The following is a 12,774-nucleotide window of genomic DNA, read 5'->3' on the forward strand; positions in this document are numbered from 1 at the left end:
GGGGAGGCACTCTTTATCAGGGAGTATAGGGATAGAATGAGGGGTAACGTTTTTAAGATGACAGAGGGTAGATTTAGATTAGATATTAGGATGAAATTTTTTCCTGGGAGGGTGGTGAGACACTGGCATAGGTTGCCCAGAGAAGCCGTGGATGCTCCATCCCTGGAAGTGTGCAAGGCCAGGCTGGATGAGGCTTTGAGCAACCTGGGCTAGTGGGAGGTCTCCCTGCCCACAGCAGGGGGGTTGGAACTGGGTGATCTTGAAGGTCCTTTCCAACCCAAAACATGCTGTGTTTCTGTGAAACCACATGAATTATGAGGCTGTGCTTCATTTTCTGAGAGGGTGTGTGTACAGAAACTAATCTTTTGTTGTGATTACTCTCACTCTGATAATCATTGAAAAGTCTCTTCCTGAAAAGGGAGAAGCATTTGGTGTAATTAAGAAGCCTATGAAAAAAAATGGATATGCATTTCAGAATTTTTAAATGAAATGTGTAGATAAAGATGGCTTTGAAAATGTATGTAACAGAGAGTGATTTTCATAAGCTAATCAGCCGGATATTTATGAGAGACAGACTTAAGTGTCCTATTCAGGCAGCTATCCATAAGTGCCACCAACATATCTACTCAGTTGAGTGCTGTAGATAGAAGGGGCTGGATGTTCAGAAGCTATACGTAACATTTCTGAATACCATTCCTTCTAATGAGGCAGTCAAAATGGGTACTGTAGTCATGGTGGGGTAGGTATTCAAACGTATTTGTCCCAGGAAGACAGAGTGTGAATTAATTATACTACCAACTTTATTAAATCAGCTGTGAACTCTGTTGGCACTAAATAATGGAGAAAAAGTTAGCAGCAACTATTCAGTCATGTTTAAAAAAGTCTGTGTCTGTTCTCCTCCTTCAAGCCTGCTCTTAGTCCACTGCTGGGAACCGAGAGCTTTTTAAAAAAATGAGATAGTCTCTGAGTGTTTTGAAGTATTAGGCATTTTGAGCTTTTGAGAGACTTAGTATTAAGATTTGCTTTTCCTTTAAAAAACAAATCCCTTTGATGCTCTCTGTAATTGCTAGAATCAATTGTTAGACTCAAGACAGATTTAGGACTTTTTTCTGTTCTTTGTGGGACCCAGTATATGTACTGTCCCCTGCAGGCTTAGGAATCCCAGTGATAAGTCAAATATTAGAAATAATAGGTGTGTCTTAGTTCATGGTGAGAAGCACTTCCTAGAGAATGATCTTTTCGTACTGATGATTAGTCAACAAAACTGATATAATTTTCTTGTAAAAGAAAACTTAAGTTCTGCTGGCTGCTCTTGGATCACATCTTTGCTCCCGTTGATTCCAAGTTGACTTGACTCAATTCTATATTTAACTAACTCCCTTGCAGTTAGTTGCTCAGCTTTCTGGTTTTATTTTTTTTATTTTTTTTAATTTTTTTTTAATCTATCAGATTTTATGTGGGTTTAAATGATGACGTATACTTGGACTCATAAAAGTAGGATGGCTGACTGCAATTTAAGAGCAGCAAGAGGAACTGCTGTACAGCTGTTTTCACTGCCTCTGCAGTTTCATTCCCTTAATAAACCCCCCAAACTTTCCTGTGAAATGAACCTACATCCACTGCATCGTGCAACTCCTCACTCTTCACAAAACAAGTGTTATTCTGAATATTCTGGTTCTTTGAGCAGAAGACTTTGTGTTAGCTCTTTATAGTTCCTTTAGATCAGCTCTTAATATAAATTACCATCACATTTCACACTGGCTGGATTCCACAAGGGATTTGGTAGGTCAGATTTGCTGTGGTGTACCAGATAGAATGCATAATTATGATATTTGCACAGTATTTGATAATTCAGTTTTATTCCTTTTGATTACTGTTTCTTAATCCTTTAGTGCTTTTTTTTTTTTTTCGTCAAGTCAGCTGTGTGACTACTCATGGGAGCATTTATTCTTAGTGCTTCTAGACTATTTTGTTAAGCAAAACAGATTTTGAATTTCACCTTAAATTGTAGGTTATTTCTGAAAATTTACAAAGATGTGTACGTATATTGCCTTCTCAGTGTTTATATGAGAGATATGATCTTTAGGTTTCTGTTTGAAATTTAGCCCTGGTCAAAAAGTCTTATCTGAAATCTCTTAGACGTCCCCTTGAAATATGTTTGTTGATACCAGTTCAGTCTTGGAAGACACTCTTCCATATTTGAAAAGCAGGTTGTATGTGTTTTAGCAGTTTTTGTAGGGTATAGCATAGACCTCTGGGAAATGCCTTTGGTTGGACAGTCTGAGTTTGAGAAATCAAAATTCCAAAAGTTTTTAAAAGTAAGTTGTCCAGGCTCTGCTCCAAAGAGCTTGCAATTTACAGGTTTTAATAGACCTAAATTTGTCCTTACAAGCTGCCATGAGCACTAATAGAGACTAAGAATCCCTAGAAGTTCAGAAACTATGATGTTTTGAAGTGCAGAAGAAACATCACAGATTTGAAATTGTTTGCAATCATTGTGTTCAAACTATGTCTGCAATTCAAATCTTCTTGGGAGAGCTGAGGACAGCAAAAGTCTGCTGAAGTTTATTAAAAAACAATCAACAAGATTGTGCTATTTTTCACAACGTTTTCACTAGCAAGTATGTGATCTTAGCATGAAGGGTGCAGCCTGAAATATTGTTAGTATTGTAATAATAAAAATATATCTCTAGGTAATAGATTAGAAAATATAACTTTCATGCATAACCATTCATGTGGAAAGGTCATTCTCAAAGGCTTTAGTTGTGGTGTAGGTTAAATTTAAAAAAAAAAAAAAAAAAAGGAAGGAGAGAGCATTATGTTTTGCAGATGTTTCAATTAGTCTTCAACTGTCTGAGGAACCAGTAGATTTCCTGATTTTTGCTGGTTTGAATGTTCTGTGAAGTTTGAAATTATCCTACACATGGTACAAATTCAACAGAGAATTCACAGTAATCTAGATTTAATATTCTGTTATGGATATTAATTGGCTATAAATATTCTAATCCCCTTTTATATGAAGCATGATGTCCTCTTAAAATTCACTGTTTTAATTATCATTCCACTTTCTCAAAATCAGTATGTTATTCAAAGCTCCAGGCTTGTAGGGTCAGTAATGCTAAAATCTGTCATCTTAACTAGATCTGCTTTGTATTCTGAAACACACTATCTGTACATATGTACCATATAAGTACAGTAAATAGAGTGCTATATTGAGTAATAGTGCTTTTTTTCCCCAGACCTTCAATGAATTTGAGATAGAACAACATCAAGAATGTGCTTACGACCACTTGGAAGTGTTTGATGGTGAAAGTGAAAAATCACCAATTCTGGGACGCTTATGCGGCAGTAAGATACCAGATCCTCTTATTGCTACTGGCAACAAAATGTTTCTTCGCTTTGTTTCTGATGCATCAGTTCAAAGAAAAGGCTTCCAAGCAACACACTCTACAGGTCAGAAAATCAGGATGTGGTTCACTAATAACTTCCTCTTTGTTCTTTAGTGGAAGATAGTCAGGCATTTCTTTTATAGGAGTGGGATGAGTTAACAAATAAGACAATGCTACAACTAAATCTAATGAAAATTTAAGAACAGTAGGGAAAATCTGAGATTTCAGAAGTTATTTTCTACTTTTTTAGACATTTCTTTCTCCATCTTCATGTCTCTCTCTCAATTTTATAGTTAAATGATGAAAAGATTTTGAAACAAAATCTGATAAAAATAAGATATTGGCATAGACAGTCTAAGAAATATTTCTTAAGAGCCATGTCATTAGTTTGTAGAAGATTCAATAGCTTTTCACGGTATTTGTAATGGCAATACTTCACTGATGCACCTCCATTACTTTCCTGTTCTAACTTAAACAAAAGTCTGGGTTTTGTGTAAACAGCTATTACTTTCCTGTAGAGCTAAAAAGGAAAGATAAGCCAAAGAAAAATTAGAGAAAACAATACTGAAGACTTTCTTAGGACTGTAAGAATATAATCTCCTTCACATTTATCATTTAATTTTGTTCTTTGGCACAAACCACTGAAATTAAACTTAGTGTTTTGCATTTGCATTAATAAATTTCTTGGGATATTTTCATAATGTGTACATTATTTCCCTGAAGTTGCTTGGCTTACAGTGGCCCCTAGTGCTGAATCTCTGAACTTCCAGTGCTTGCTGTAAGACAAGGAGTTTGGAGGTTTTTTGTTCTTGTTTTGTTCTGCAGACGTGATGTCTGTCTTTACTTTTATTCTTATTAATCCAGTATTTGGCAGTGAATGTTGATGCAGAAAATATTTGTAGATATCTGTGCTACTACTTAAAGTTTACTGACAGGTAGCAGTTATTAATTGAAGATAGTAATCAGGGTGACGAGTCACTGTTAATACCATTGGATATTACCCAGAATATTCATTAAGTTGATATGTAGTGCTCAGCTAACAAATCCTGATATATCAATGTGTAGCATTTTATCTTTTTTTTTTCCTTCTGCTTTGTTAAGAATAATTCTAAAACTTTATTAATTTAATTTCCCTTTTAGAGAAAGGCAGTAGGCAGCAGTATGTTAGCTATTCACTCTTCATGATCTAGGCCTGGAAAGTGAAAAGTTTAGCTACCTGGAATTCAATTTGGTTTTCTTGTGGGAAATTCTCTTCTACAAGCATGACATTATTTGCCTACCACAGTAACCCCTTGCCTTAGATAGAAAATTAGATAGAAATTGTAATAATTACTCATTTTCAAATTACGTTGGGGTAAACAGTTAAAGGTCAGAACTCGTGTTAGAAACAAGTGGTGTAAAACTACTGTTTCATTCTTCTCACTTTCAATTTGCAGAATTGGAGCAGTCATTATCTTGAAGAAGTTCAAGTTCATATTTCCTACCTTCTAAAGTTTGCTAGTTACGTCATGACTTGCTGGAATTTCCCTCGTATAGACACACACACACACACATATATATATGATGAGTTTTATATGCCTTAACTGTAAAAACTTTCTTAACATGCATAATAGTGCTTTTCTGAGAAAATCTGAAGAACAGGATCTGCCTGGTTTTTGAGAATGTTGTAAAAATTAGAAAGTTTGCCTCCTTAAGAGAGGACATTTATATCTGTCAACCACTCACTACGCTGAACAGCACATCACCAGCACATGCTTTATGGTACTGTTGGGGTGAGAGACAACTCAGATCTTGCAGCCTTTTTCTGCAGTCTTGAGCCAAACACAGATGCTCTGTGGGAATTTTACCTCTGTGCTTTGGACACACATGTGAATGAATAAGGCAGTGGATTGTATTTCCATATTTTTTTCCTAGCAAATAATAATTGATGGCATGCAGTGGAAGTAGGCAAGGTTGCGCTCAATCCTGCATCACTGTGCAGGTGGACGGGGAGAGCTGAGGAAGCTGCTCCCTTCACTTCTGATCTCTGGACAGAACTCACTCAGTAGAAGGACCTGTGTAATATAACAGTAGAGAAAGAGTAACTGAATCCTGTGCCCAAAGCTGTCTGTGCTGCTGTATGCCTGGCATCTTCATGAGTTAGTGGCCTTTTTTTCTAATAGATCCTGATGATGATGTTGATTTCCCTTCTGTGACACTTCTTGGCTTGAAATACTATCCAAATACCAAATTTCCACTGACTATTTAAAAAAAACCCCAACAAGATAAAACTGTAGAAGCAGGGGCAATAAAGTTTCAAAAAATAGATTGTATAGAAAGGCTTCCCTGGGTGGAATAAAACTTACAAAATGCTTTTTTCAAGTGTCACACAGTTTTAGAAAAAGATTCTATTTTCCCTCTACAAAAGGCATAACCCACTCAGAAAACATTGACAAAAATGTGCCTGACAGAACATTAAACATGGGAGTGATTTTGTTGCCCTAACACAGGCATCTGGTTCCCTTCTGGATGGCCTCGTTTATGGTGTCTGGCCTCCAGCCACTGCTACAGGAGGTTGCAGGTCTGCTGTAGGTCCTCTTCCTGTCTGTCAACCCTGGGAGGATGTCTCTGACAAATCTGGGCATCTCAGATGTCACTCACTTTAGGATCCTGTGTCACTTCCAAAATGACTATAATAATTCATTATGGCAATGCTGAATCAAATTTATAATCTTGTTTCACTAGTTCAGATAGTGTGGATTTAAGCTGTTGCCATCTTCAAGATGATGTCAAGAGACTACCTCTTGACTTGCTCTTATGTTTGCAAGGTGCCTAAAAGCCCTTAGAAAGGTCAGGAAACAAGACAAGGTTTTTTGTTCTGTAGTTAATCTAGACAAAACTGTTTCACCTAAAGCTGTCAGATCAGCTTGTTACAAGTCCGACATATTTGTTTGCAGTCGGATGTGTACATCGTACCTATGGGAGAGCAGACCCCAGCGCAATGGAAAGCATGGTGTTTGGTGTGGCGAGGTTAGTTCTGGTTTCAAGGCTAAGCAAGGGCTGCTGCGTGGCACTGCTTTGTTCTGTGCAGACCCCTCGCAGCCTGTCCCACACATCCTAATGCAGCGTTGCATTGTGCAGGCTGCATGTAGACTCTGAAACCACAACTTAGTTCTTAACTGAAAATTTTACTTGTAATTTCTCAAATCAATACTTATCTTAAAATAGAAGGCTGCAATCCGTGGGAGAGGGGCAGAGGAAAGAGAATTGTAATTTTCTGCTGTTGCTAGTATGGCTACAACTTTCCTTTACGGTCCTGTCCACTGTAGCAAGCAGAGGGAAACAATGCAGACAGCTCATTAAAAGTTTGCTCCTTAGCAGCTAGCTGTTCAGTGTCTGAAGCAGGGAGATGTTCTTATGGTTGGCAACAGTCCAGTCCAAAAAAAATAAATTAAAAAAAAAATTGAGGGGGGGTGCGGAAATCAGTAAATTAGAATACCAACGAGAAATAAGTGTTTGAACAATCTCATTTGAAAAAATTTCTTTACCATGTGCTCTTATCTGTTCTTTAAAAGCAAAAAAAAACTTTGAAGTTTCAGGTTGAGCAAAAGATCATGCATAATGGATTGTTTTAGTAACATACTTTATACTTCCTGCTTTGATTCCTTCATTTTGTTACTAAGAAAAAACACCAGGTTCTTAAATAAAATAAGGATTTGCTCATTACTGTCTTTAATTACCAGCTGAAATGTGACTCCTTGCTGTATAACGTTGCAATTGGTCATATTTAGTGTGGGTGGAGTCCATGACACTGAAAGCAAATTCAAATTTTCGATTCACCAAAGCTTAGAAATGTTTGAATTTTGTGATTTGTTTCAGGTTATTATAAAATGATCAATATGTAATGGCTACATTTGATCAAAATGCAGATGGAATTATCTGTTCATTTATTTATAAAAATTGAATCTAAACTTGTGAATCTCAGGTTTTGGTTCAAGCTCATTTGTGCTTGGATTGTTCTTCATAAGAAACCAGATCAAAAATATGCTGTTTTCATAGAAATCTTTGTAGCTGTAAAAAACAAAACAAAACAAAACAACCAAAAACAAACCTCCACCCATCTCTTGGAAACATAATAAGGAATGCATTTTTTTATTTTAAGTACAATTTTCCATCTGTTGTTGGTTGCATTGAACTTTTAATTAGCAAATGCATAACACCTATATGTTTAAGTTACTGTAGAAGCTGTATTCACTGGCTATTTAGGATAGAATACTAGTTTTAATTATAGCTGCTGAAAATGTTTGGAAAGGATAAAGTACTAGCTACTGGTTTGTTGTTTTTTGGTTTGTTTGTTTTTTGCCTTTTTTTTGTTTTGTTTTGTTCAGAGCATTTTCAGCCATTTCTGTTCTCCTTGAGCAAACTGGCTAAAGAATGGCTTGTTGGACTTTACAGTCAAGTTCATCCATATTTAGATTATGAACTTTTTGAGCGGTTATAAACAAGCTCTAAAGTAACACATACATTTTACTACTGTGTACAAATAGAGATTTATAATGAAAATACTACTTTGGCATAGGGCAAAGATCTCCAGCTCAGGACTTGCTTCAAGAGCCAGCTTTCAGCTAGAAGACTTTCTCTGGTAGTAGCAGCTTTCTCCTGGCCGTGATCTTGTGCAGAGAGAGACCTGTTCATGTCCATGAACAGCAAACAAGTTAGTGAGCTTGGCAGTGGTGTTTAGAATTGAGCTGGGTCTCCAGGCAGCGCGTGATAGTTAAAGCTGATGCTCCTGTGAAACAGAGGACTTTTGCACTTGATCTCTGACTATGTGTGTGCTAGAGCTGATCCTCTGCTGTCACTTGCAAATGGTGTCGTTAACCCATGTGGAAAGGCTGTCACCACTGAAATGTGGATGACCCACTTACAGCCCTTGCCTTGCTGGCCACAGGCACGTCTCAAATGCCCATCTGAAGAACATCCTGCCTCTTGAACCGCATTCCTTACAGCTTTGGTGTTCACTGCCTTTTGGTCTTTCACTTGAAAATTTTGAAATATGCTCAAATTTCTGTAGTTATAAAACAGAATATATATAGGGAAAACTCAGAACGATGGAATTGTATTCGTGCTGGGTAGTACTTCACTTTACCCCTTGTTTGACTGACCCGTTTGTGGCATAAAAATGCACTCAGCCTGAATAAGGCTGGCTGTCTATGAAAAGAACATGCTAATTTGTACTGAATAAGCTTTTTTGTCCTTATTTTTTTTCCCCTGTGTCTAGAGTGTGGTGGTCGGCTGAAAGCTGAAACCAAGCCCAAAGATCTGTACTCTCATGCTCAGTTCGGTGATAACAACTATCCGGTTCAGGCAGACTGCGACTGGCTCCTGGTGGCAGAGCGCAGCTATCGGGTTGAGTTAATGTTTCAGACTTTTGAAGTTGAAGAAGAGGCAGACTGTGGTTACGATTATGTGGAGCTCTTTGATGGTCATGATAAGACAGGTGTGAGACTTGGTCGATTTTGTGGCTCTGGGGTAAGTAATCAGGTACTATATTTTTCTTTTTTATTTCCACAACAAAAAGAAAGACAGGGCAGAGGCAGAAAAGACACAAGAAGGGCTGAGGTTCAGTTACTACACCTTATAATGAAGATACTAGGTTATCTGCTCTAGATTTTTTTTTTAATATAAATTTGCAGACTTGTGGTACAAGCATTCCTTTGAAATATTTTCAACAGTAAATATTCTTATTTAGTTTTTGACCAAGGTATTGTAATCGTATGTTAAGCTTTAGGTAGCTGACAGTGGAGTGTTTAACAGCACCCGCAGAAAAATTAACATCATTTTCCCTTACAGACAGAGAAATGCACTGCCATTGAAAATTATCACATTAAAATTCTTTCAATTTGAATGAAGAAGCTGCATTTTGCAAGGGGGAGATGAGCTTGGGAAATATTTATAATATGCTCATCTCCTACTGAAATCTGATTTTAGGAAAAAAAAAAAATGCTCTAAAACTGTGTGATTAATATGGACCTTAAGAAAGCCCTGTCGTCCCGAGTGCATCTCTGACATGTTTTAACTGTGAGACATGGAGGAAATTGGCCAGGTGACAACCTGACAGGAGTGTATCCCATTTCTCCTTCTAGACTTGCATTGTTCTGTTGGCTGCTTGCCTTGAGAAAGCTGGTGCAATGATCCCACAAATCCTCATCAATTCTTTATATGTGTGCAAATGCAAGCACACTTTCATACATACACTCTTTGCCTAGATAAGAGGTTGAAAGGCTCTACATGAGTTAGTAGGGGCTCTTAATTTACTGCATGACACTTTTTGGATTCAGTTACAGTGCCGGATCAAACATCTCCCTTGTTCAGACGAGTTACTTGTAAGCTGTCTTAATTCCTTTTAAGGCATTTTTTGAACACTTAAAGATGCAGGAAAGATGCTACTACTGAACTGTAGGCAGTATATTCTAAGAGAAGTGCTACAACTGAGCCCAGCATCTACCAGTTTACACAAAACAGTACTTTTCCTTGCAAGTTGCCCTATTTTACAAGTAGGAGGTCAGCAAACCGGAGAATGGCCCAACCTTGAGCTGATTTTTCTTTTTTTGGGGGGAAGTTGGGTGGGGAGGGAGGGTAGGTGGGGTGGTTGGGTTTTTGTCTTATTTTGGTTCTTGTAAGATTTGGATTAATAACTTCAGAGACCATTCCAAAGCGAGCACATGAGAAATATGGAATAAAATAGAAAAGCTATTGAAAGCAAAATAATCCAAGCTGAAGTGGGGAAAGGGCACTGTTAGTATACATTACTACCTTCTCAACTTCAGAAAAAGGACCTGGTAGTTTGGTTGGTACCTCTGATCAATGTGCTTCAGTAATAAAACAGGCCATCGTGAGGGCTATGAAGAATCAGATAGAAAATAGGTACTGGAGTAATTTGTTTATCTAAATTTAGAATGTTGTGTATGGTCCTGTCCAATCACTTACATGACTCCAGAAGAACTATAGAAGAAATCTGGGAAGGACAAAAGAGTGAGGAGCTCTGTTCTTTTTGTCTCATAAGAAAAGATTGTGGAGGTACTCAATACAAATTCAATAAAAAAAGAGAAATATCCATAAGAAAAAAATGTGAATGAAGGGTATAAAAACACGCAGTGGACAGCTAATTTGTTTATTCATTTATTTTAGCCACCAGAAGAAATTTATTCAGCAGGGGATGCTCTTTTACTTCACTTTCACACTGATGATACAATCAACAAGAAAGGATTTCATATACGATACAGAAGTATAAAATACCCAGATAGTGTGCGCACCAAAAAATAACCCAAGAACCTCTATACCAGGAAAGGAGAGTGAGAAAGAAAGAACGCACAGTGGAAAGGAAGGAAGGCCTGTCTTTTTTTTAAAACTGAAGTTATTAGCACAAATGTTTTATATGATTCAGTTGAAATGACGACTTACAAGACCAGAGACTGAAATAAAATTAAGAAAAAAAAAAAAATCACCTGTCCTAGCAGAACAGACAAGATGATGATGTATGGGCTCTATACTTGACTGTCCCTGCAAAGCTTGCGAAAGGACTTTGCATGCAGGGAGAACATAAAAGCTTTTGTTCATGGTTTGACATTTGTCATAGGTGTGTGCAGATTCAATCAGTTGCATTCAGGGGAAGTGACCCTGCAGACCGTTCTTCCTTCTGACAGTTGTGTAGTGTCCAGGAGGAAAAAAAAGCTCTTTCAGGTCACACGCTCAAAATACTGTCCTTATATCTAGTTGCTTTGACTTTTTATCCTGAAAATGGTGTGTACAAGGACTTGAAAGAAGATATGAAATGGGAAGGTCTTCCTGCGTTGTTCTGTATTTTTTACAAATTAATCTGTCATCAAGTTATCAGTGTTTCAAAACTGGAAAATCCTACTTCTGAAACATACCTGATCTTTAGAGTATTTTGTTTTACTAATGACTGAGAAGTCTAAACTGTTACATCGGTCATCGCTAGTTCACTGATCACTAGTTGACTGAATTTGAACAGCATAAGCATCTGAAAATGTTTGGTTTACTCTTTAAGTAAGCTATCTCTGATGATGTGCTCTTATTTTGCACTGAACATAGAAAGAGACTGAGATGAAAACCTGTCCCAAATCAAAATCTGTATCCATGAGAAACAGAAATAGTCAAGGATAATCTGAAACTCCTCCTACTTAATTTGTTTTTAGCAGTACATTTGGAACCACCACTAAGCTTTATTTCTTCAGACCTCTTTGTGAATGAGCTAATTGTCTGGTTTAGCTAATCAGAAATGAAGCTGCAGTAGTATGCAAGAGGGAGGTTTCCCAAAGAGGTTTTTTCGTGGGAGTAAGAGTGTCTGTGATGGTGATAAACAAAACAACAGCCCCAGGATTTATTTGTTATCAAGACTGAATTCCTATGGTGCTATTCCGTGAACATTAAAAACAAAAACAAACCAAGAAGTTTTAGACTTTTGAGCCAACAGCTTGCAGATCATGAATGTCTCACTATGCCTGGCTGCATCTGGAGAAGGAAGGCTTTACTGCTCCAGGGGAGAGAGGGTTGCAACAGCAGCACTAGTCCTGTGGAACAACTACTACTATTGCCTTAGAATCTTCGCACACGGTCAGACAGATCTTCCTGTAGATACACCTCAAATTTGATAAATAATTCGACAACCTGGACATCTTAGCGTAAGCTAACAAAAGGATCTTCAAGCAAAAGCCCCATCTGCAGAGCAAGATCATCTGCTGTAAATACAGTGACCTGCTTTTGATGTAGCAATATGTTATGTTTAGAACTGAGATATTCTATGTGCTTTAGGCCATACGTGGCTTTAGTCATAATGTATATGCATTATGTAAGTATTGTATGAATGAGTTCTCCAGGGGAGTGAGAGGTATTGTATGGGTGAAAATTGAATTGTTTCTTTATGTGCCAAGTTCTATCAGGACCCTGTTTGACTGTAGCAACTTTCCTTTAAAGGCTTCATAGACAGATAACAAAGACTTCTATTTGGCAAGAATCAAGTTTAAACGAAGTATTATGTTTCACTTACAAGAAATATTATTTTGATATCCTTTGATGTAAGTTGCTACTCAGATTAGCTTAGTTTCTGTTACCTTACTATGAACATACATTGGCACTAATAAATCCGATCTTTTTTTATAAAATAAACCCCGAATGTCTGTATAGGTGTCTTTGGTTGTTTAACACTGTTATTGCTGCTCATATATTACTGTTGACCTTTCCAGGCAGCTTATGTGTGTGAAGTTCAAAAACTGAATAATTTCTGTATTTTTATAACACTGCTCCACTGCGCTTTTGTTTGGTTCATTTTTCAGGCTGTTTGCACAAAAGTTAACTGCAAACATTTTCTCCAAGGTCTTTTACTACA

General features: G+C 37.3%; 1 protein-coding gene across 1 annotated transcript; it reads left to right on the top strand.

The window, feature by feature from the left end:
* Window positions 1-3,239: 3,239 nt before the first annotated feature.
* Window positions 3,240-10,800, top strand: LOC104471507 (tolloid-like protein 1; the record flags this gene model as incomplete). The annotated part of the gene is made up of 3 exons (XM_010086864.1): window positions 3,240-3,453; window positions 8,647-8,897; window positions 10,557-10,800. Coding segments are annotated over 3 exons (600 nt in total), but the record flags the coding sequence as incomplete, so codon positions are not given.
* Between the last annotated feature and the right edge of the window lie 1,974 nt (window positions 10,801-12,774).

Source organism: Pterocles gutturalis, unplaced genomic scaffold, assembly GCF_000699245.1.
Source record: "Pterocles gutturalis isolate BGI_N339 unplaced genomic scaffold, ASM69924v1 scaffold22481, whole genome shotgun sequence".
NCBI classification, from domain to species: Eukaryota; Metazoa; Chordata; class Aves; order Pterocliformes; family Pteroclidae; genus Pterocles; species Pterocles gutturalis.